Genomic DNA, 23,018 nt, shown 5'->3' on the forward strand with positions numbered 1-23,018 from the left:
GGCTCACATCCTCATGTCAGTAGGAACAGTTAGGGTCTATGAGGTACCATGTCCTTTTTTTCACTCAATCAAACTGAGTAACAGAAGGCCAAGGAAATAATGGTTATGCATGTATATGATATTTGAACCAAAATGCATGGAAATGCCTTTTACACCTGGACAGAAACAGGGCTTACAGCGAGTGCAATAGCACGATGTGATGTGGCCTTTCTCTTTCCCTTGTGTCCACCAACCATTTTAGTGTCTGTACCTAATCAAGCCTCCAACTCCAGTATCTCTCCCCTCCCTCTCTCTCATTCCCTCTCTCTCTGACCTTACAAGGAAAGGCAGGCAGCATTGATGTCATAGAATGAAGAATGTTGCAGGAATCCAGAGAGAGAGTGAGACAGGGAGAAACAGAGAGGAAAGACAGGGGCTACTGCCTTACAGCAGTTTATGAACATGCAGGATGAGATAGAGAGAGAGAGATGTGGTGTTGACATAGTAATATACACATCATGAGAGAAAGTCCAACGAGAAAGAACTTGTTAGGAAGGATGGTGTCATTCCTTTTCCATGGAAAGGGGGAGGAGAGAGAGAGAGAGAGAGAGAGAGAGAGAGAGAGAGAGAGAGAGAGAAAGAGGGGAGGAGAGAGAGGGGGGTCTAACAGCTGTAGGGGAACTGAGAGAGAGGGGTAGAGGAAAGTTAACAAGCACACTTTCTGTCTCGGTTTGGATCTACAACTAGGGAAAAGGAGAAGAAGAGATAGATACTGTAGGGGAGGGTAATAGTTTGCTCTCCCAACTGCACACATAGGTAAGAATATATTTTATACTGATTATATGAGTTATTGATAGGTAACAAGTTACAGTTTTTTCTGTTTCTGTTTTTTCAAGTTACCTCTATGATCGGTCTAAGCAATAATCAGATTGTGTGATATATAGTTTTGGTGCATTGCAGAGTTTCAACAGTTAAGAAAATGTATGAAAGAACAGTAGCAAAGTGCCTGATACGATTATTACTCATCTACCGGGGCGGGTGTTCCGCTTTTTAGCCACTGAGCAGTCCTTGTGCAAAGGACGCATTTACAAGTTTACAGCTTTTGATAGATACGCGCTCGCTCACAACGAAGAAAAATGCGGAAGCTGTAACCGGAAGTACAGTTTAGGAGGAAAAGTTAGCTGGCTGGTTAGCCAGACAGACATCTCACATTCCTTGGAAAATAGACAGGGAAAGGGTAATGGCAACATCCATTTACGGTGCAGATAGACCTACCGTTAAATAATAAATAGGAAGGGCCGGTTGAGGACGATAAACCGTGTTGTCAATAAACTCGAGAGAAGCGAGGAAGTAACGTTAGCCCCCTACAACCTCTCGCTAGCTACCAACTGTAGGGAAGCTGCTAGCCAGCAAAAAAATAGGTAAGTGTACAAACTAACTAGCCAGTATTTCTAGATTGATTGCGCTTTTCTATACATTTACCGTTTAAGTTATTTCAACTTCAACTTGTATGCAGGTGAATGCTAGACCAGGGCTATCAATACGGATTGACACACACTGACATTCTCTTGAATCAGGGTTAGACAGACTTTACCTAGTTATGACTACATGATTCATTGATGAACGTCGGATATTTTGTATATTATGTGTGTTCAGTTGTTCTTAGCTGTCTTGAGCTTAGCAGACAGTTATCTACCATAGCTAATCAGAGGCATGTTAAAAGGTGGGTGGGGCGCTAATGTAACACGGTGGATCATGGTTATCCATCAAGTTCCTACCAGCTGTTATTTCATCCAAAATGGGATTCCATTGTTTCACAAGATGGTTGTTCTCATGCAAACCCACTGACTAAAATGTAAAGAGAGAATATAGATTTAAAACGTTGAGTGCTGTGATAGTTTTCCAGCCCCATAGACACAAATGCAATTAAAGGGAAAATCAGCTCAAACTCTTTTGGTATTGTTGTCAATAATCCAAATGTTTTGCATGTCAGCAGTCAAGTTTTCAGGATATTGGACTTTCAAGAAGGGGTGGGTATAATTTGTGGAACGTTCCAACAGGAATCTGTTCCAAAAACTTCGTAAAGTACAAGGTTGCCAACAAAGAATGCATACACAGTAGCATGATCAATTCACTAAGCTAACTAGCTGCCGAATAGGCATCAACTCACCACGTAGCTTATTCTTAATGTTTGTCCATAGGCTACCAGAGTGAGGACAGACATTTTTCGGAATAAATGTGGTGAGTGGAAAACGTAATGAAATAGCTCACTCCCTATCCGGTATCTTATTCTGTCGCTATACAACTTTGTATGCGTTGTTTGTTGGCAACCTTGTTATTTTACAAAGTTTTTGGAACAGATTCCTGTTGGAACGTTCCACAAATTATACCCACCCCAGTGAAATGCTTACGGCCCTTCCCAACAATACAGAGAAAATATAGAAAAGTAATAATAGACTGAGTAATGGTAACTTGGCTATTTACAAAGGGGTACCGAGTCCATGTGCAAGGTACAAGGTAATTGACGTAGATATGTACATATAACTAGGAATAAAGTGACTAGGCAACAGGATAGATAATAAACAGTAGCAGCAGTGTATGTGATGAGTCAAGAAAGGGTAGTGCAAAAAGGGTCAATGCAGATAGTCCGGGTAGCTATTTGGTTAACTATTTAACAGTCTTCTGGCTTGAGGGTAGAAACTGTTCGGGGTCCTGCTGGTTGCAGATTTGGTGCATCGGTACCGCTTGCCATGTGGTAGTAGAGAGAACAGTCTGACTTGGGAGGCTGGAGTCTTTGACAGTTTTTTGGGGCTTTCCAATTATTTTTTTCTTAGTCACACAGAGCTCCTCATCAGTCGCACTTTAGAGCCCTGAGTGGAATGATGGCAGAAACCGACTGGTACCCAGGCTATCATCATAATACTTAATGCATAACATGTCCTCAAATCTCTCTCCCCTTGTAATTTATCATTAAACTTGCTTGTTCAGTTTAAAGCAGGCTAGGTTGTACTACGTCTGTGTGCGTGACTGTTTGGGTGGGAGTCTGGGAATTCCATTCACAAGCGTACCACAGCCATTTGACCTCTATAAGATCACTGTGATATAGAGGTCGACCGATTAATCGGAATGGCCGATTAATTAGGGACGATTTCAAGTTTTCATAACAATCGCAAATTGGTATTTTTGGGCGCCAATTTTTATTTATTTATTTTTATTATGATTTTTTATACCTTTATTTAACTAGGCAAGTCAGTTAAGAACACATTCTTATTTTCAATGACGGCCTAGGAACAGTGGGTTAACTGCTTTGTTCAGGGGCAGAACGACAGATTTTCACCTTGTCAGCTCGGGGGATCATACCTTGCAACCTTACAGTTAACTAGTCCAACGCTATAACCACCTGCCTCTCAATGCACTCCACAAGGAGACTGCCTGTTACGCGAATGCAGTAACCCAAGGTAAGTTGCTAGCTAGCGTTAAACTTATCTTATAAAAAACAATCAATCAATCATAATCATGTGGTTGATGATATTACTAGTTTATCTAGCGTGTCCTGCGTTGCATATAATCGATGCAGCGCTGTGGGATGGTTTAACAAAAGCACATTTGCGAAAACAGCACAATCATTGGACGACTGTACCTAACCATAATCACCAATGCCTTTCTTAAAATCAATACACAGAAGTATATATTTTTAAACCTGCATATTTAGCTAAAAGAAATCCAGGTTAGCAGGCAATATTAACCAGGTGAAATTGTGTCACTTTTCTTGCGTTCATTGCACGTAGAGTCAGGGTATATGCAACAGTTTGGGCAGCCTGGCTCATTGCGAACTAATTTGCCAGAATTTTACATAATTATGACATAACATTGAAGGTTGTGCAATGTAACAAGAATATTTAGACTTATGGATGTCACCCGTTAGATAAAATACTGAACGGTTCCGTATTTCACTGAAATAAAAAACTTTTGTTTTCGAAATGATAGTTTCCGGATTAGACCATATTAATGAACAAAGGCTCGTATTTCTGTGTGTTATAACTAAGTCTATGGTTTGATAGAACAGTCTGACTGAGCGATGGTAGGCAGCAGCAGCCTCGTAAGCATTCATTCAAACAACTTTCGTGCGTTTTGCCAGCAGCTCTTCGCAAGCGCAGCGCTGTTTATGACTTCAAGCCTATCAGCCTAATGGCTGGTGTAACCGATGTGAAATGGCTAGCTAGTTAGCGGGGTGCGTGCTAATAGTGTTTCAAACGTCACTCGCTCTGAGACTTGGAGTAGTTGTTCCCCTTGCTCTGCAAGGGCCGTGGCTTTTGTGGAGCGATGGGTAACGCTGCTTCGAGTGTGGCTGTTGTCGATGTGTTCCTGGTTCGAGCCCAGGTAGGGGCGAGGAGAGGGACGGAAGCTATACTGTTACACTGGCAATACTATAGTGCCTATAAGAACATTGAATAGTCAAAGGTATATGAAATACAAATGCTATGGAGAGAAATAGTCCTATAAATACTATATTAACTACAACCTAAAACCTCTTACCTCGGAATATTGAAGTCTCATTTTAAAAGTAACCACCAACTTTCATATGTTCTCATGTTCTGAGCATGGAACATAAATGTTGGCTTTTTTACATGGCACATATTGCATTTTTACTTCTCCAACACTTTGTTTTTGCATTATTTAAACCAAATTGAACATGTTTCATTATTTATTTGTGGCTAAATTGATTTTTATTGATGTATTATATTAAGTTCAAATAAGTGTTCATTCAATATTGTTGTAATTGTCATTATTACAAATAAATAAATAAAAATCGGCCGATTTAATCGGTATTGGCTTTTTTTTTTGGGTCCTTCAATAATCGGTATCGGCGTTGAAAAATCATAATCGGTCTACCTCTACTGTGATACAATTAATGTCATATGTCACCCATTCACTGTCAGTATAGCCTAACCTAGTACTACTGCCACACTGTGATGGAGATCCCAGTCCCCTTTGAAAGGCTAGTGACCTGTAAGATCAGACTCAATTAGGAGCGTTGTCAGTGCATGAGTAACTCCCCCAGACACAGTCACAGACAGACAGGCTTCCCAGCAAGAGCTGGGCGTGTCTGTGCATGAAACTCAGGGACAACGATGGAGCTTTAGCAACTGTAGGGTAGTCACTAGATTGCCATGGTAGAGAGGACAACACTGGCGTCAGAGCTGATGAGCAAGTAAGGAAGTATTTTTTGTTGTTGATTTAGGGCTAGAGTTATGGTAATGTTAGGGTCCAAGATAGTGTGGGGGATTGATACAGTTACATATCGGGATATTATTTTTGACGGTGTATTGTATCGTTTTGACAATATCGCAATATTATCAAATAATTATTTTTCCATCATAGCTTGTTCTCTGTCAAATAGGGAGACCATTTGTTTTCAGCACATTTATTTCCATGATTGATCAAAACTTGTTTTCTCATGGCTCTCGTCCTCCTGCAGCAGACATATGGTGAGCAATATGTTTGGAACATCTCCGATGCATATAGAATCGTGAGAATTGCAAAACATATTGTATCGTCACCTACGTATCGTGATAATATCGTATCGTGACGTCCCTGGCAATTCTCAGCCCTAGTTCAAGAGTGGCTTTCAGAATCAAGTTCTTCTGCCTGTTTTATACTCCTCATCTGGATTCCAAAGCGATTGCCCCCAAGCAGCGTGTTGGCTTGTCACTAGTGTTCTTATTGGTCTGGCACAGTATCTATTGTTGCTGTTGTTTCTCTCAGGTGAACACTTACAGACCAGCAGCCAGTGGTAAAACAACAGTGTGTTATAGTCCCATCCAACACAGAACGATGCTTCGATTGATGTCTGGGCCTTGCAAGCCATCTCAAATATCATCTCCTCTACCAAATTAATTGTCTTCTAATCCTCCTTTGTAGACCGACGACCAATCAACCATGTGGAAATCATAACGTACTCGATAAGCTATGAGCTATTATTTACAGTAGACGGTTTGCATGAGTTTAGCGCTCTCTCTGCACACAGGATGTCGCCTCATAGCCAAGCTGTAAAACTAGTTAAGATGATGAAATACAGACTGTGGTGATGTCATCCAACTGAAATGAGAGGAGGGAGCTTTTTTTTGGGGGGGGGGGGGGGGGGGCAGATTGGAGACGAAGGGAAAGGAAAAAGCAGACCATGGTGTTGATGATGTCATTCAACTGAAGTGCCAAACGTTCTCACCATGGGTCTCATCATCTCTGGATCCAATTTCACAATGGTTTACTTTAGTTAGGCTTAGGGGACGGTCCGGGAGGAGCCTGCAGCTGACCTCACCATATAAAACCATTAGCCAGGTCTACAGCCACATGGAATCTGTGGGGAATGTTTTTTGTCAATGCCTTTACAGTTGGTTGAGTAGTGAATAAAATAATACATCATAAAGGATGACATTTATAGCGGTATTTGGTTTTTTAATTCCTCAAATAGGTTGGTCTATTTCCAGGGGCACCATGAGGAACGTTTGCTCTTAGCATGTCTCAGTCCCGTGACCGTCTCATGCATTATCCCCAGGGCTTTTCTACAGTAGGCTAATATAATGAGACACTTTTAAATGAGAGCACTAGAACCAATAAGCCTAGTTCTCTGCCTCCACTTAGTGTAGAGCGCTGGCTCTCTAGAAAGATAGAAAGCCTTTAGATCAAAGCCTAGTAATATTTCCCTCACAACTGAACAGTCTGCTGGTATCCAATGCACTGGCCCTCATTAGCAGAGGTTTCAACAGGGTTCTATTGGCCAAGGAGAGCAGGTTTCTGTCTGACTGAGGATATTACAGGGGAGGTCTGCTCTGCTTGATGCAGGCTCTTTCATCACAGAGAGGAGCCAACGCTTTGTCAGTGGAGCGTTGGACTCTTACTAGGTTGGACTTTTACAGCCAGTTTCCAAGACCACTTTGTGTGTCTGTTCCCCCCCCTCTTTCCATCTGTTCTAGTCCCACTGGTGTTTTCTAAATAAGACAGCTATCCAGCGTAGCTGTGCTAGGGCGGGCAACCAGATTGGTTGATGTCCCCTTTGGTCATTTGCCTTTAATATTTCATCCTGCTCTTCTCTGCATTATTTAACAGTAAGTCCATTTTGAAAATAGAAAAGTGAAGATTTTGCAGTTTGTTGCTTTTTGTTGCTCACTTTGAAGGGGCTTGAGTGCAAATATGATAACTTCTCTCTTTGGATTCTTGTCAGTATTTCAACTGTTAAAGTAAGAAGTTATGAGTGAAATGTAGAAAACGCTGTGTTTTCCAGAGGATCCTAACAAACAAAGTTAGCTTACTTACGCTGTTTTTTTTCCTTCATACTGTGTTGAGGCCTGAGTCAGCATTTCAGGAACACTTTCACCCACTGTTGATGTCTTTATCTTGTCAGAACTTGTGTCCAGGCCCCCAAGTCACAGCTACATGCAATGTGGAAACCTCAATTTCAAACTGAAAAACTATTTGTAACTGTCCAGTGAAAATCTCACTTTAACGTTTATATTCTGTTACCTCGTCCTATACTCGGAATTGTGACCAAAGCATAAATTGGAGAAAAAACTCTTTCAAAATCCCAAATCCAACTTGTCTCTCACAGACCCTTTAAAAAGGTGCCTGCTATTTACTCCTAGAACATGATGTCATGTTGGCTGATTGGCTGAGCTTGAGAGTCGGCCGTCTACTTGCCTTAATATTTTTAATGAACAGTATACACCACCCACACCATTCTGTCGTTGGGGTACACCCACACCATTCTGCCGTTGGGGTACACCCACACCATTCTGTCGCTGGGGTACACCCACACCATTCTGTCGCTGGGGTACACCCACACCATTCTGTCGCTGGGGTACACCCACACCATTCCAACACAGAAAAGCTGCTTTTTAACCTACTTAATACAAATGAAATAACTATTTCACTCATATTATAATTAATTCTAGGTAATATTTCGTAGAAATCTGGTAACACTGGGAAGGAAGTTACGTTAAGTTTCTCATGAAACTGACATGGCGTAACATTATAGTCAAGCCACATCGCATTTACTAGGCTAGTTCTGGGGCATTGCTTTTCCTTCCAAAACAAACAAGGCCTGAAGAAACCCATGTATATTATCACCATGGTAATGGTTCCTAAATATGTAGTTGCTCTGTGAGCTAACAAAATCATTTCACATTATGGACAAAACCATGTTTCTAAACAACCCATTAGGCTTATTTATGATCCAGCGATGAGGCACTACGACCCATCATTGCCATTATATATTTTTATTTTATTTAACCTTTTATTTAACTAGACATGTCTTTTAAGAACAAATTCTTATTTACCATGACGGCCTACACAGGCCAAACCTAGACAACGATGGGCCAATTGTGTGCCGCCCTATGAGACTCCCAATCACGGCCGATTGTGATACAGCCTGGATTTGAACCAGGGTGTCTGTAGTGACGCATCTAGCACAGAGATGCAGTGCCTCAGACCGCTGCGCTACTCGGGAGCCCGAGTACAGTGCATTCGGGAAGTATTCAGACACCATGACTTTTTCCACATTTTGTTATGTTACAGCCTTATTCTAAAATGTATTAAATCATTTTTTACCCATCAATCTACACACAATAACCCATAATGACAAAGCTAAAAGAGGTTTTTAGAAATGTTTGCTAATTTATTCAAAATAAAAATCTGAAATATGACGTTTATGTAAGTATTCAGACCCTTTACTCAGTACTTTGTTGAAGCACCTTTGGCAGTGATTACAGCCTCGGGTCTTCTTGGGTATGACGCTACAAGCTTGGCACACTTGTATTTGGGGAGTTTCCCCCATTCTTCTCTGCAGATCCTCTCAAGCTATGTCAGGTTGGATGGGGAGCGTTGCTGCACAGCTATTTTCAGGTCTCTCCAGAGATGTTCGATTGGGTTCAAGTCCGGACTCTGGCTGGGCCACTCAAGGACATTTAGAAACTTGTCTTGGCTGGGTGCTTAGGGTCGTTGTCCTGTTGGAAGTTGACCCTTCGCCCCAGTCTGAGATCCTGAGCGCTCTTGAGCAGGTTTTCATCAAGTACTTCGTTCATCTTTCCCTCAATCCTGACTAATCTCCCAGTCTCTGCCACTGAAATACATCCTCACAGCAGGATGCTGCCACCACCATGCTTAACCAAAGGAATGGTGCCAGGTTTCCTCCAGATGTGACTCTTGGCATTCATGCCAAAGATTTCAATCTTGGTTTTATCAGACGAGAGTATCTTGTTTCTCATGGTCTGAGAGTCCTTTAGGTGCTTTTTTGACAAACTCCAAACGGGCTGTCACGTCCCTTTTACTGAGGAGTGGCTTCCGTCTGGCCTCTCTACCATAAAGTTGTCCTTCTGATGGTTCTCCCGTCTCCACAGAGGAACTCTGGAGCTCTGTCAGAGTGACCATCGGGTTCTTGGACACCTCCCTGACCAAGGCCCTTCTCCCCTGATTGCTCAGTTTGGCCAGTAAAGTTGTAGAAACATCTTAAGGATGATCAATGGAAACAGGATGCACCTGAGCTCAATTTCGAGTCTCATAGCAAAGGGTCTGAATACTTATTTACAGAAGGTATGTCTGTTTGTTTGTTTTAAACATTTGCAAAAATGTAAAAATAAACTGTTTTCCTTTGTAATTATGGGCTATTGTAACATAACAAAATGTGTAAAAGGGGAATGAGTCCTAATGCACTGTATACTCTGTAGGGCACTATATCAGCTAGCGTCTAGCTGATAGTAACGTTAGACAGGTACTGAGAAAGAGGAAGAAACCAAGAGGTACTGAGAGAGAAAGAGGGCCACGTCTCTTAACCAGGGGTCACCTACAGGGCCACAGGCGTTTGGGGAATCTGAGATAGAGCCGCTGTGGTAACATCAACATTTTTAACCACAAACACGTGAGGTAAATATTTGAGCTGACGTTGAATGACCCTCTTGATGTAGCTCACATGAACATGTTATGATGGTTTTACCCGTCTCAGGTCCGACCCGGTCAGCCCTATAGTAAACCATGCTGTAGTTCTCAACTGTTTTTATTACAATGAACGGTTTCATACTGAGAGTTGACCTTGAAGCAGCTGTAAGTGCTGCTATGGTTACGGTATGCCTCTCCTTACTGAGCCTAAGGAGTGGCTAGTGTGTATTTACAATCTAGGGCGAGGTACTGTGTAAAGCAGCCAAGATCTTTCAGGTGTGTGTGTGTCTGTGTGTGTTTCTGTGCATGCATGCTTTGGAGGTTCTCTCCTGTAGTTAGGCTACAGGGTTGTTAGATCCTTTGTTGATGTGTCCCCACTAATTCACCAAGGAGAAATATTCCCCTACTGTTTCAAAAGCTCTGTGTGCTCACCTCAGATAAGCTAATGCTCTATGGTTCATTTCTATATCAAAGGTTTAATTTATCTTCTCTGCTATCCTTTCTACAGCTGGCCTCCAGGTTTGCTAGACCTCCTCTGTAACACAGCCATCTCTTTAACAGTTGGCAGCCTCCCTACCGCTCATTTCAGTTTGTGTTGATTTGGATGGATTGTGTTTGTCCTCTTCTAAACCGTCGTAATAAACCAATATGGTCATAAACAACAGCTGTCCTCTTCTTCTCTCCTCAGACAGTAAAACGACAACATGGCTGACTCCAGCGGTAGTAAACCCTTCATGGTGACTTCCTCCATCAACCTCAAAGTCACCACCCCCTCCTTCTACAACCAGCCAAAGAAGTTTGCCTCGGTCAACCCGCCGCGCCCCAAAAGCCAGTCCGACCCGTGGCCTCCCCCGGGCTCAACTCCTCCCGCAGGTCCCTCTCCTCCCCCCAGTCTGGTCTCCTCAACACGCGGTGTCGGCACAGCTGTCATTGGTCGAGTTGGAGTGATGCCTCCACCCCCACCATCGCTATGCGAAGGTGATTGGCCGTTTTTGTTTGTAATTTTGTAAACATTTATCCCATGCATTGTCTGGTTTAATGTGACCCCTAACTCCTTCACTTGAACTCCTTCCCTTCACAGTGCAGATGTGAAGTAACTGGATAGGTGTACGAAAAATATGGTATTAGAGGTTAGGGGAAGTGACTAGGGGTTGTTTTAGGACCAGACTTATCTCGCAACAGAAGCATCAAGCATGTTATTATTTAGTTACAAGTATTTATCTTTGTTTCTGATAAAACAAGGATGTTGGATCCCAGAGTTTGAGCCTGGTGTTGGCAACCCAACAGATTGGTAGACTGCAACATGGCCCGTATCCCATCAATGAAACGCACCCTTCCTGTTTCTCACAAACTCTAATCACTGCATTTAAAGGGATACTGCGAGATTCTGGCAATTAAGCCATTGTTTTCTACTTAACCACCTATTTTCTTGACAGTAACATTTCACTGTCTCTGTGTGTAGAAACTGTATTGTCATGGAGTTCCCTTGAATGAATGTCTGGGTGGGTGCAGTGAATAGATGACAGGATTTGAATGAATTATAGAATGTTTAGAAACCATATGATTGCCATACCTTTGTTTTAATCAATCACCCCTCCCCGTTTCTATTAGACTTCCCGCCCCCTCCTCCTCCAATGGACGATGAGCTGCCAGCCCCTCCCCCCAATTGTGCAACCACACCTCCAGCCTCTGATGCCCCTCCCCCTGCCTTCCCTCCCCCTCCCGCAGTGGATGACCTGCCCCTCCCCCCCGCCCCGCCTGAGGAGAATGCCTGTCTCCCCCGTTCCCCGTCTCCCCCTCCTCCACCACCCCCTCCCCCTCTCCCAGTCTCTGGTCCCAGCAGTGTCCCCAGTGCTGGGGAGAACTCTCAGGTGAGTCTGGGTCACTAATCATAAGAATGGAATACGTTTTGTATTATAAACTGGGTGGTTTGAGCCTGAATGCTGATTGGCTGACAGCTGTGGTATATCAGACCATATACCACGGGTATGACAGAACATGTATTTTTACTGCTCTAATTACATTGGTAACCAGTTTATAATAGCAATAAGGCACCTCAGGGGTTTGTAATATATGGCCAATATACCACGACTAAGGGCTGTGTCCGGGCACTCCGTGTTGTGTCGTGACTAAGAACATCCCTTGGCCGTGGTATATTGGCCATATACCACACCCCCTCGTGCCTTATTGCTTAAATATAGAACTTTCCATAAGGTCCCAAAGCACTTGTCTTTGTATTGGTGTAGTTGTGTTGGATGACGGCCAGAACTCTCATCCACACATCTACTACCATGGTGGATGTCCCCAGTAAACAGATGTGGAAGTCTATTGCCTAACGTGATGTGTTTAAGTTCTGATCCATGCAAATCAGTTACATTCTGTTCTATCAGTACACTTCTGTGCACATTCCCCATTGACACACGTGTATGATTTAGGTGGCGGTTGGAGTTTGCTACATATTTCAAGTCAAGATTCAGCCTGTTGATAAACAATCATCCTCTCTCTCTCCCATTATTTCTCACTCTTTCACAATCCCTCACTCTGTGTGTCTGTCCATTTCCCCTCCCCTCTCTCCCCCCCCCCCCCCCCTTCTTTCTCACTCCCACAGTGTCTGGAAAAGCAGACTAGTTTTGACAAACAGCTGGGCTCTCTGACTGACCTGCTGTCTGAGATGGAGACCAGAGGACCCTTCAACCCCAAGGTACAGAGAAGGACAAGTATTTTGTATACTGTAGAGCGTCGTATACTGTAGAGCGTCGTAGAAGCACACAACTTCAGTAAACCAACAGGGAAAACGGAATGTAACAGAAGACTGCAGTAGACACAGCATTACACAGAGAGAGTAGGAAATACTTGGGACTGAGAAGATGGAAGGAAGTAAATGGAGGAGTGGGGAGGGGAATAAATGGAGGAGTGGGGAGGGGAATAAATGGAGGAGTGGGGAGGGGAATAAATGGAAGAGTGGGGAGGGGAATAAATGGAGGAGTGGGGAGGGGAATAAATGGAGGAGTAGGGAGGGGAATAAATGGAGGAGTGGGGAGGGGAATAAATGGAGGAGTGGGGGAGGGGAATAAATGGAGGAGTGGGGAGGGGAATAAATGGAGGAGTGGGGGAGGGGAATAAATGGAGGAGTGGGGAGGGGAATAAATGGAGGAGTGGGGAGGGGAATAAATGGAGGAGTGGGGAGGGGAATAAATGGAGGAGTGGGGAGGGGAATAAATGGAGGAGTGGGGAGGGGAATAAATGGAGGAGTGGGGAGGGGGAATAAATGGAGGAGTGGGGAGGGGGAATAAATGGAGGAGTGGGGAGGGGGAATAAATGGAGGAGTGGGGAGGGGGAATAAATGGAGGAGTGGGGAGGGGGAATAAATGGAGGAGTGGGGAGGGGGAATAAATGGAGGAGTGGGGAGGGGGAATAAATGGAGGAGTGGGGAGGGGGAATAAATGGAGGAGTGGGGAGGGGGAATAAATGGAGGAGTGGGGAGGGGGAATAAATGGAGGAGTGGGGAGGGGGAATAAATGGAGGAGTGGGGAGTGGGGAGGGGGAATAAATGGAGGAGTGGGGAGGGGAATAAATGGAGGAGTGGGGAGGGGAATAAATGGAGGAGTGGGGAGGGGGAATAAATGGAGGAGTGGGGAGGGGAATAAATGGAGGAGTGGGGAGGGGAATAAATGGAGGAGTGGGGAGGGGAATAAATGGAGGAGTGGGGAGGGGGAATAAATGGAGGAGTGGGGAGGGGGAATAAATGGAGGAGTGGGGAGGGGGAATAAATGGAGGAGTGGGGAGTGGGGAGGGGGAATAAATGGAGGAGTGGGGAGGGGGAATAAATGGAGGAGTGGGTAAGGGGAATAAGTGGAGGAGTGGGTAAGGGGAATAAGTGGAGGAGTGGCTAAGGGGAATAAGTGGAGGAGTGGGGAGGGGGAATAAGTGGAGGAGTGGGGAGGGGGAATAAGTGGAGGAGTGGGGAGGGGAATAAATGGAGGAGTGGGGAGGGGAATAAATGGAGGAGTGGGGAGGGGGAATAAGTGGAGGAGTGGGGAGGGGGAATAAGTGGAGGAGTGGGGAGGGGGAATAAGTGGAGGAGTGGGGAGGGGAATAAGTGGAGGAGTGGGGAGGGGAATAAGTGGAGGAGTGGGGAGGGGAATAAGTGGAGGAGTGGGGAGGGGAATAAGTGGAGGAGTGGGGAGGGGAATAAGTGGAGGAGTGGGGAGGGGAATAAGTGGAGGAGTGGGGAGGGGGAATAAGTGGAGGAGTGGGGAGGGGGAATAAGTGGAGGAGTGGGGAGGGGGAATAAGTGGAGGAGTGGGGAGGGGGAATAAGTGGAGGAGTGGGGAGGGGGAATAAGTGGAGGAGTGGGGAAGGGGAATAAGTGGAGGAGTGGGGAAGGGGAATAAGTGGAGGAGTGGGGAGGGGGAATAAGTGGAGGAGTGGGGAGGGGAGTAAAAGATCAGAGGAAAAAAGATTGACTCAGAAGTTTGAATAAAGGGGTTTCCAAAGTAGAGAGAAAGAGGGGGAGAGAGAGCAGGTCAGGAGAAACCGTTTGGCCAGATGCCAGGCTGTTTTGTGTCTGTTCAGGCTGATGGCTCTAGGATGAGTAAGCTGTTCGTTACTGTACACAGACAGACAATGAGAGAGTGATGTACAAAAACAGAGGAAGTGAGTGATGCAGAGAAACTTACACAGAATGATGTATATAAAGAAAGATGGCGATGCAAATAGAAAGAGGGACCGAGCAAGACCGAGAGAGAGAGAGGGAGAGTGGTACACAATGCGTACTCCATTGTGATCAGGCCTGTGTGTGTGGGGCCAAGCCAGCGGTCTGGGGAAACAGCCATAAATGGAGAGTGTTTTTATCCTCCTGGGAGGAACTGGATCAGAACAGGGAAATGTTGGCACAAGCTCTTGATAAAAACACTTGATGAGCTCAAGTTCCCCTGTATGACTCAGAGCCTGTGCTTTGTGGAAGTTGAACATTTGATACGATTGAAAATCGCTAACTGCAAACTTTTTGTGTTTTTTAATTCTGTACTTGAATGATCCTAATAGCCGTTTTCACCGTTCCTAAAAACACAGGCGGCTTGTTAAGGAGGGTGGATTGTTTCAAATAGTACTGTATAGAACATTGTATTTTCACCTGGAAACCGCCAAAATAGCTGAAGGGGCACTCAGTTCCTAATGCTTTTAGTCTAAAAGTAGGTTTGAGTTCCATACCACAGCTTGTTGTTGTGTGTTCTCTCATAGTTCTCTTCAACTCTTCAGTACATATAGCCTGTAATGTTTTCTTGTCTGATCTTGTCTCCCCAGTTGCCCAGTCAGTACTCAGCTCCTCCTCCTCCTGCCCCCAAGCCTGCAGGTCCTCCCCCCACTGCTCCCAAGCCCAACCTCTCCTTCCTCCCCCCTCCAGAGATGGGAGACAAGCCCCCTCCCGCTCCCTGGGCCGAGGAGCTCAAACTCCGGACGACACACCGACAAGCCAATAACCCTATATCCGCCCCAACTCCTGCTCCTGCACCACAGCCATTTGCTAAGGCACCAGTCGGTGCTTCTAAGGCTTTTGGGGGCATGAAAACAGGGACGTCCGTGCCTCCTGTGGGGCTGAAGAACCAGAACCACGCCCCGGCTCCATTTGGTGTTGCTCCTAAACTTTCCCCTGCAGCCAGCTCCTTCTCTCCTCCTCCTGCCGCTCCTCCCGCCCCACCAGCCAACAAAGTGGCTCCCCCAGCCTTCAATCACTCAAAGCCCTCTTCCATTGACTCTCAGATGACTGTGAGCCTGCCCCCTCCTGCTCCCGTGCCCCCTCCTCAGCCCAAAGCGATGACACCACCACCCTCTTCTTACAGCCAGCCAATGAAATCTCCCCCTTCATCAAAGGTATGTTAGGAGACCCTTTAGGGTGAGTGTGTGTTTAGTACTCCCCCTGTTAAATGTGTGTTTTCTGTCCCCCAGCCCTCGCCTCCTGGGCCTGTCTCTGTCCCAGGTGGAGGTGTTCCTCTCTCCATGAGGGAGGTGGAGGAGCTGGAGAGAATGACCAATGCATTCATCAAAGACATGGACACACACGCTCCCGTCATCACCTCAGCACCTACAGGTACACACACACCCTCCGCTCATCACCTCAGCACCTACAGGTACACACACACACCCTCCGTTCATCACCTCAGCACCTACAGGTACACACACACACCCTCCGTTCATCACCTCAGCACCTACAGGTACACACACACCCTCCGTTCAGCACCTACAGGTACACACACACCCTCCGCTCATCACCTACACTAGTTCATTGTTTCATACTACCATACCCAATGTATCAGAATGAACACTATTATCAGAGTGTCATTATCTTGTCCAGTTCCTGCCTGACAACACTTTTTCTCAGTATGCTATTGGTTCTGATGGTCTGGGCTGTAGTTCTAATAGTCTGGGCTGGGGTGCTGATGGCCTGGGCTGCTGTGCTGATGGGCTGGGGTGCTGATGAGCTGGGGTGCTGGGGTGCTGATGGGCTGGGCTGGGGTGCTGATGCGCTGGGCTGGGGTGCTGATGGGCTTGGGGTTTGATGGGCTGGGCTGGGGTGCTGATGGGCTGGGCTGGGGTGCTGATGGGCTGGGGGTTTTGATGGGCTGGGGGTTTTGATGGGCTGGGGGTTTTGATGGGCTGGGGGTTTTGATGGGCTGGGGGTTTTGATGGGCTGGGGGTTTTGATGGGCTGGGGGTTTTGATGGGCTGGGGGTGCTGATGGGCTGGAGTGCTGATGGGCTGGGGTGCTTATGGGCTGGGGTGCTGATGGGGTGCTTATGGGCTGGGGTGCTGATGGGGTGCTTATGGGCTGGGGTGCTGATGGGCTGGGCTGGGGTGCTGATGGGCTGGGCTGGGGTTTTTATGGGCTGGGGTGCTGATTGACCTTTCATCAAAATGATTGATCAGTGTAATTAGGTAGTAAGGAGCCTCCTCCCTACTCTCTCATTGGTGCTAGTAATGACTTAATGACTGTGTGGAATAGGACTGGCTGGGCTCTGCCTCTGTCAGCATCAACCAACTCTTATCCCCTCTCTCTTCTTCCTCTCCCTTTCTACCTCCCTTCTCTCTCTCCATCGCTCTCTCTCTCTCCTCATCTCTCTCTTTCAGAGGTATGTGGTAAGTGTGGTGAGGCTCTGTCTCGTTCCCAGCCTGCAGTGAGAGCCATGAACAAACTCTTCCACTCTGACTGTTTCTGCTGTATGAGCTGCCATCGCCCCCTGCAGGGCATGCAGTTCTACGACAAGGACGGGACGCCACAGTGTGACGACTGCTACACTGTGAGTACACACATGTACACACACAGTAATTACATGCACAAACAGCTTATAGTAATTCATTCACTCTCTCACACACAAAGACATGTACCGTGTTTGCTCTCCCACCCTCCTGTCTGTGTGTCTCTACAGAGTTCTCTGGCGGTGTGTTCTCGGTGTGGGGAGCGTATTACAGACCGTGTGTTGAAGGCGGTGGGCCAGTGTTTCCATGCCCATTGTTTCCGCTGCTGCACCTGCGCCTGCAGCCTGGAGGGGGCGCCCTTCATCACCGACGACGACAACAACCCATACTGTGTCCCAGACTACCACAGGTACGGCCTCTCATCTCCTTGTCTTTCTCTCTATCTCTCTCAGGTATTGTCCTGTGTGTGTGGTACAGTCTAATGTCCTCTCTGTCCCCCTGCTTGTAGGCGTTTTCTCTCCCCTGTGTGTGTGTGTGTGTGTGTGTGTGTGTGTGTGTGTGTGTGTGTGTGTGTGTGTGTGTGTGGTACAGTCTAATGTCCTCTCTGTCCCCCTGCTTGTAGGCGTTTCTCTCCCCTGTGTGTGAGCTGTAATGAGCCCATAGTTCCTGACGCCGGCAGTCAAGAGACCGTCAGAGTCGTGGCCCTCGACAAGAACTTCCACCTCAAGTGCTACCGCTGTGAGGTAAGGACAACAGACCTGCTACATCTAAAGTACTACCGCTGTGAGGTAAGGACAACAGACCTGCTACATCTAAAGTACTACCGCTGTGAGGTAAGGACAACAGACCTGCTACATCTAAAGTACTACCGCTGTGAGGTAAGGACAACAGACCTGCTACATCTAAAGTACTACCGCTGTGAGGTAAGGACAACAGACCTGCTACATCTAAAGTACTACCGCTGTGAGGTAAGGACAACAGACCTGCTACATCTAAAGTACTACCGCTGTGAGGTAAGGACAACAGACCTGCTACATCTAAAGTACTACCGCTGTGAGGTAAGGACAACAGACCTGCTACATCTAAAGTAATACCGCTGTGAGGTAAGGACAACAGACCTGCTACATCTAAAGTACTACCGCTGTGAGGTAAGGACAACAGACCTGCTACATCTAAAGTACTACCGCTGTGAGGTAAGGACAACAGACCTGCTACATCTAAAGTACTACCGCTGTGAGGTAAGGACAACAGACCTGCTACATCTAAAGTACTACCGCTGTGAGGTAAGGACAACAGACCTGCTACATCTAAAGTACTACCGCTGGGAGGTAAGGACAACAGACCTGCTACATCTTGTGCCAGATGTGAAGATAAACTCCTGAAGATGTATTATGAAGAGATGGTGAAATATCTTAACAGTTTGAATGGTGCCCCCCGAGTGTTTTGGATGTAAATGTTTTCCAGTGACCTTCTGCACATCCTGAAGTCTCTCTTCCTGGTTGCAGGATTGTTCCCGCCCCCTCTCCATAGAGGCGGACGCAGACGGCTGCTACCCATTGGACGGCAGGATCCTGTGCATGAAGTGCCACACCCAGCGGGCCAAGGCTATGCAGTGATTGGTGGACACATCTGTTATTCAAGTCGAACTTTGAACCAAATCCAAGGCACAGGATCCATTCAGCTTCCACCGTTCTGTCTTTGCAACAGGGCTTTACTTGTGCGCTCTGTGTGTGTGTGTGTGTGTGTGCATGCAGATGTTGTTATGTCTCTCTCCTCTGTCTGCTTATTCCCTCTCTCAGTCCAGAGGTAATGTACTGCACTGAGATAGACTTCCTCCTCCTCTCCCCGCCTTCTCCCTTTGTGTTAATGCCAGTCTTATCAAGGCCATGTTTTGTTTACGCTAAAATTCCCAGCATGTCTTGCACAAGTATAGCTTAGTCATGGGCTGTGTCCCAACAGTCAAAGATGGCTTCCTCTCTTCTTCTCTCTCCACTGATTGGAAAACATGTTGAGAAGGTTTCAGCCATACAACTTTGATTTGTCTTTCACTTTTCAGTGGTACAGAAGGAAAAGACGGGAAGTATTTCAGAGTATTTGAGACATAGTAACAGTAGTTTAGTGTAACTCCCTGACCCCAGTGCACGAGGAGTTGAACAAAAGTTTAAGGTGGACTAATTCATGTTCCCCTGCACCTCCCATAGGGCTGAGCTCTGGTGGGCTGGTGGCACCTGAAGCACTTTGGGAGTTGTAGTGCCTGCAAACATACAAGTTGCTTAACTGCCTTTAGAGAGTGCTTTCTACAGAACTACATATCCCATCAGATACGATGTAGCAGAGCAGTGTGCTGTGGGAAATGTAGTTCCTCTTGGGCTAAAAACAGTGCAAAAAAACGAACAAAAATATGTGAATGTCGCTCTCGTTTGTTTTTGTTGTGTGCGTTTGTTGCTTTATAGGCATGCATTGCTACAGATCACTGTCAGTTACTCTCACCATTTTATCAAACACAGAATGAGGGTACAATACGATCAAAATGACCATTTATTTCTTTGTCAAAAGAATAGAAGATTTAAGATCATGATTATAGACACTACCTAGAACAAAGGTCAGAAGTTAGCCCAGCACAGATTCCATTCCTATGATCTCCTCATGTTAAATAGAGTGCTGTAGTTTAAAGAGGACCACATGGCTTAGAACAGAACCTACGCTACAGGCAGAAGTTGCTCTTAACCGCTAGGATCAGATTACCCTACCTCATCCCTAATCTTAATTTAAAGGGGATGGAGGGAAAATGTTGGATCCTGCATCAGTAGTTAGGGGCAACTTCCAGGACCTACAGTACAGTATAATCCTATCATCCTCAATGAAGCGCTCTTGAACACATACTTATGTAGTGTGCAGGCGAGTTAAGATATCTAATGATTAACATAGAGATATTACCTCTCATTAATTCAATTCACCTAAAGGTAAACTCATGGATTTTTGCACTATACATCTGCATTTACAAATGCTTAGTATTTTGGGCATTTGCAGCTCTCTGAATAACATGATAAAACTGATTCTGAATCAGGGTTTTAAGTATTATAAACATGCAACAGATCAAATGGCCAGTCTGTTTTCCAGTAGAGTGTAGTAGGTCATTGACTGTAGCAGTAGCATGTAGATCAAACCAATACAGTTCAAGGTGATGGTAACACGTCACTCAAACGCATCACACTTTAAATTCACTGCCTTTGTTTTTGTGGAATTGACTTCAAGTTTTAATCATATTTTGTGTGCTTTACACAGTATATTGTTCCTCTTCCTCTCTCATAATACTCCAATGACTACCACTGTTTCCATTATTCCGCTTAGTGTTCTTTTATGTCTCGATATCAGTTATATTTACTCTGCTTGTAATCTTACCATACTGTATTTCATTGATAAGTACTTATTTTCTGTGATTTTTCTGTGAAACTTTGTGAGTTGCCATTTCCACCCTAGTATTCCTATCTCTCCTGTTCAGACTGGTTTGGCACCAAACACCCATCCTTATTACAATCCTCAGTCTGGCATAGCAAGACAACCCTAATGACCAAACTAACATCCTAAACCATATGGCCAAATACAACTCGATATGCATGTTATCTGGGTCGTCGGTATCATCTTTAGTATTCTCAGTTTTTTGTTTTTTATTCGCACACATGATTCCACCCTTGTGACCATGCCTTTGTCTTCACTGTCAGACCATTGGTGTGTGATGATGCCTTCAAAAACACCACGTTGCTCATTTATTTAATGATGATTGCCTTGTTCTTTTCATATAGTTGTTATAAATTCCTCTTATATTTGTGTGTTTACGGTTCCAAACATGCCAACATTAATTACCAGTTCATGTCATTCTTTTTCTTCTTTCATTTTACTGTACTCAAAATAAAACTGCTAATAGCCTAAATGCTGTGTGTTTTTATTGTGCCTGTTTGGCATTTGCAATAATTAAGTGTCTTTATTCCTGGAAGTTATTGTTCAGTATTGTCCTCATTCTCTCACATCAAATACAGTATCTCTCTCTTCCTCCATGTGTCCTCCACTATGCTATCAGTGGCGTGTTCCATTGCCAGATGACCTCTAGAACACCCTCGCTCTCTCTATCAATTCATACCAGACCCTCTGCTGCACTGATAGTGACGCGGGTAGACGGCTGTGTGTGCACTGTTTTTTCATTTGAGAACCCTGCATCGAGAGGACAATGTGTCCTCTTAATGTTTTGACTTTTTCTGTGTTTCAGAGTTCTGCTGATTTTATTGGCTCTGTACCGACCTGTTGCTTAGGGACGTTATGTTCTCATTACGGCAGGGTAGCCTAGTGGTTAGAGCAAGTTCGAATCCCCGAGCTGACAAGGTACAAATCTGTCGTTCTGCCCCTGAACAGGCAGTTAACCCACTGTTCCTAGGCCGTCATTGAAAATAAGAATTTGTTCTTAACTGACTTGCCTAGTTAAATAAAGGTAAAATAAAAACATTTGAGTTAAAACTCTGTCATTTTAGGGTTGTGGATTGAAGAGGATTCCTCCTACACATCAAACACACCCACGTGCATGTCACAGTCTAAATGAATCCACAGTGCCACCTGATAATGTAGCAGAGAGAGAGGTAGGCTGCCAGGTCAACTCTGTTTATCAGGAGGAGAGCAGTGAGTGATGAAAGAAGATAGAGAGCTGAGATGACAGCTGGCTGATGGAGGGAGAGAAAGAGGTCTGGAGGCTACGTGTGAGGGAAAAATGAGAAACGTCAGTGGCTGCAACAAGCTAAACCCAGACAGACAGAACAAGACACAACAGAGTATGGCAGAAATCACAGCAGAGCCTCAATTAAAAGACCGTCTGCAGGTTTTACCTATCTCATGAAATGTTATGAAGTTTATGCTGATCCTAGGTAATGTCAAATCAATGTGTTGGCATGCCACAGGCTGAACACTTTCTACTTAATGCATCAGTTCTTTTTCTGGGGGGGGGGGCAATATAGGTTATAATAAGATTGTCATGTGTCAAGTGAGTCCCAGCCCCTACCCCAGCTGGATAGCCTTCCTGAGCCCAAGCCCCTACCCCAGCTGGATAGCTTTCCTGAGCCCCAGCCCCTACCCCAGCTGGATAGCCTTCCTGAGCCCCAGCCCCTACCCCAGCTGGATACCCTCCCTGACCCCCAGCCCCTACCCCAGCTGGATAGCCTTCCTGAGCCCCAGCCCCTACCCCAGCTGGATAGCCTTCCTGAGCCCCAACCACTACCTCAGCCCGATACCCTTCCTGAGCCCAAGCCCCTACCCCAGCTGGATAGCCTTCCTGAGCCCCAGCCCCTACCCCAGCTGGATACCCTCCCTGAGCCCCAGCCCCTACCCCAGCTGGATAGCCTTCCTGAGCCCCAACCACTACCTCAGCCCGATACCCTTCCTGAGCCCAAGCCCCTACCCCAGCTGGATAGCCTTCCTGAGCCCAAACCCCTACCCCAGCTGGATACCCTTCCTGAGCCCCAGCCCCTACCCCAGCTGGATACCCTTCCTGAGCCCCAGCCCCAGTCTGAAGAGGAGGTGAAGCCCTGGTTGTGGATACTCCTTCTCTTCCTCTTGGCATCCTCCTCCTGTGCCTCCATAGTGGGCCTGGCCTACTACTCCCAGCAGCACCTCCCACCAGAGAGCACACCTCCAGCCTCTCCTCCATGTACCTCTCTGGCTTGTCACAGAGCTACCACCCGTCTGCCCGTCTCAGTCGACCCCTTCACTCAGCCCTGTGACTACTTCCTGTTTCCCTGTGGGTCTGAGGGGTGTCTCTGTCCACCAGGGGGAGACAGAGGAGCAAGGGTGTCCCCCTACACCCACAGGGTCATGAGCTGGGCAGTACAGGCAGAGAAAGAGGGAGGAAGGAGAGAGAGACAGGCAAAGACATAAGAG

The 23,018-nt window shown here is 46.0% G+C and overlaps 1 protein-coding gene across 3 annotated transcripts; it reads left to right on the forward strand.

The window, feature by feature from the left end:
- The first annotated feature begins 344 nt into the window (after window positions 1-344).
- On the forward strand, window positions 345-21,030 carry zyx (zyxin). Of its 3 annotated transcripts, none has more exons than XM_036941198.2 (10): window positions 345-795; window positions 10,595-10,884; window positions 11,518-11,777; window positions 12,515-12,607; window positions 15,211-15,777; window positions 15,853-15,994; window positions 17,031-17,200; window positions 17,330-17,508; window positions 17,722-17,842; window positions 18,605-21,030. In XM_036941198.2, exons 2-10 carry the CDS (start codon window positions 10,611-10,613, stop codon window positions 18,713-18,715), a joined length of 1,917 nt encoding a protein of 638 aa, XP_036797093.2. In that variant the 5' UTR covers window positions 345-795; window positions 10,595-10,610; the 3' UTR covers window positions 18,716-21,030. The 3 variants fall into 3 exon arrangements, with proteins under 3 accessions (XP_036797093.2, XP_036797091.2, XP_090047801.1); XM_036941196.2 differs by having other exon boundaries at window positions 604-1,400; XM_090191675.1 differs by lacking the exon at window positions 345-795 and adding an exon at window positions 5,078-5,191.
- Window positions 21,031-23,018: the final 1,988 nt, after the last annotated feature.

Source organism: Oncorhynchus mykiss, chromosome 2, assembly GCF_057628025.1.
Source record: "Oncorhynchus mykiss isolate SJ-2025 chromosome 2, ASM5762802v1, whole genome shotgun sequence".
Lineage (NCBI taxonomy): Eukaryota > Metazoa > Chordata > Actinopteri > Salmoniformes > Salmonidae > Oncorhynchus > Oncorhynchus mykiss.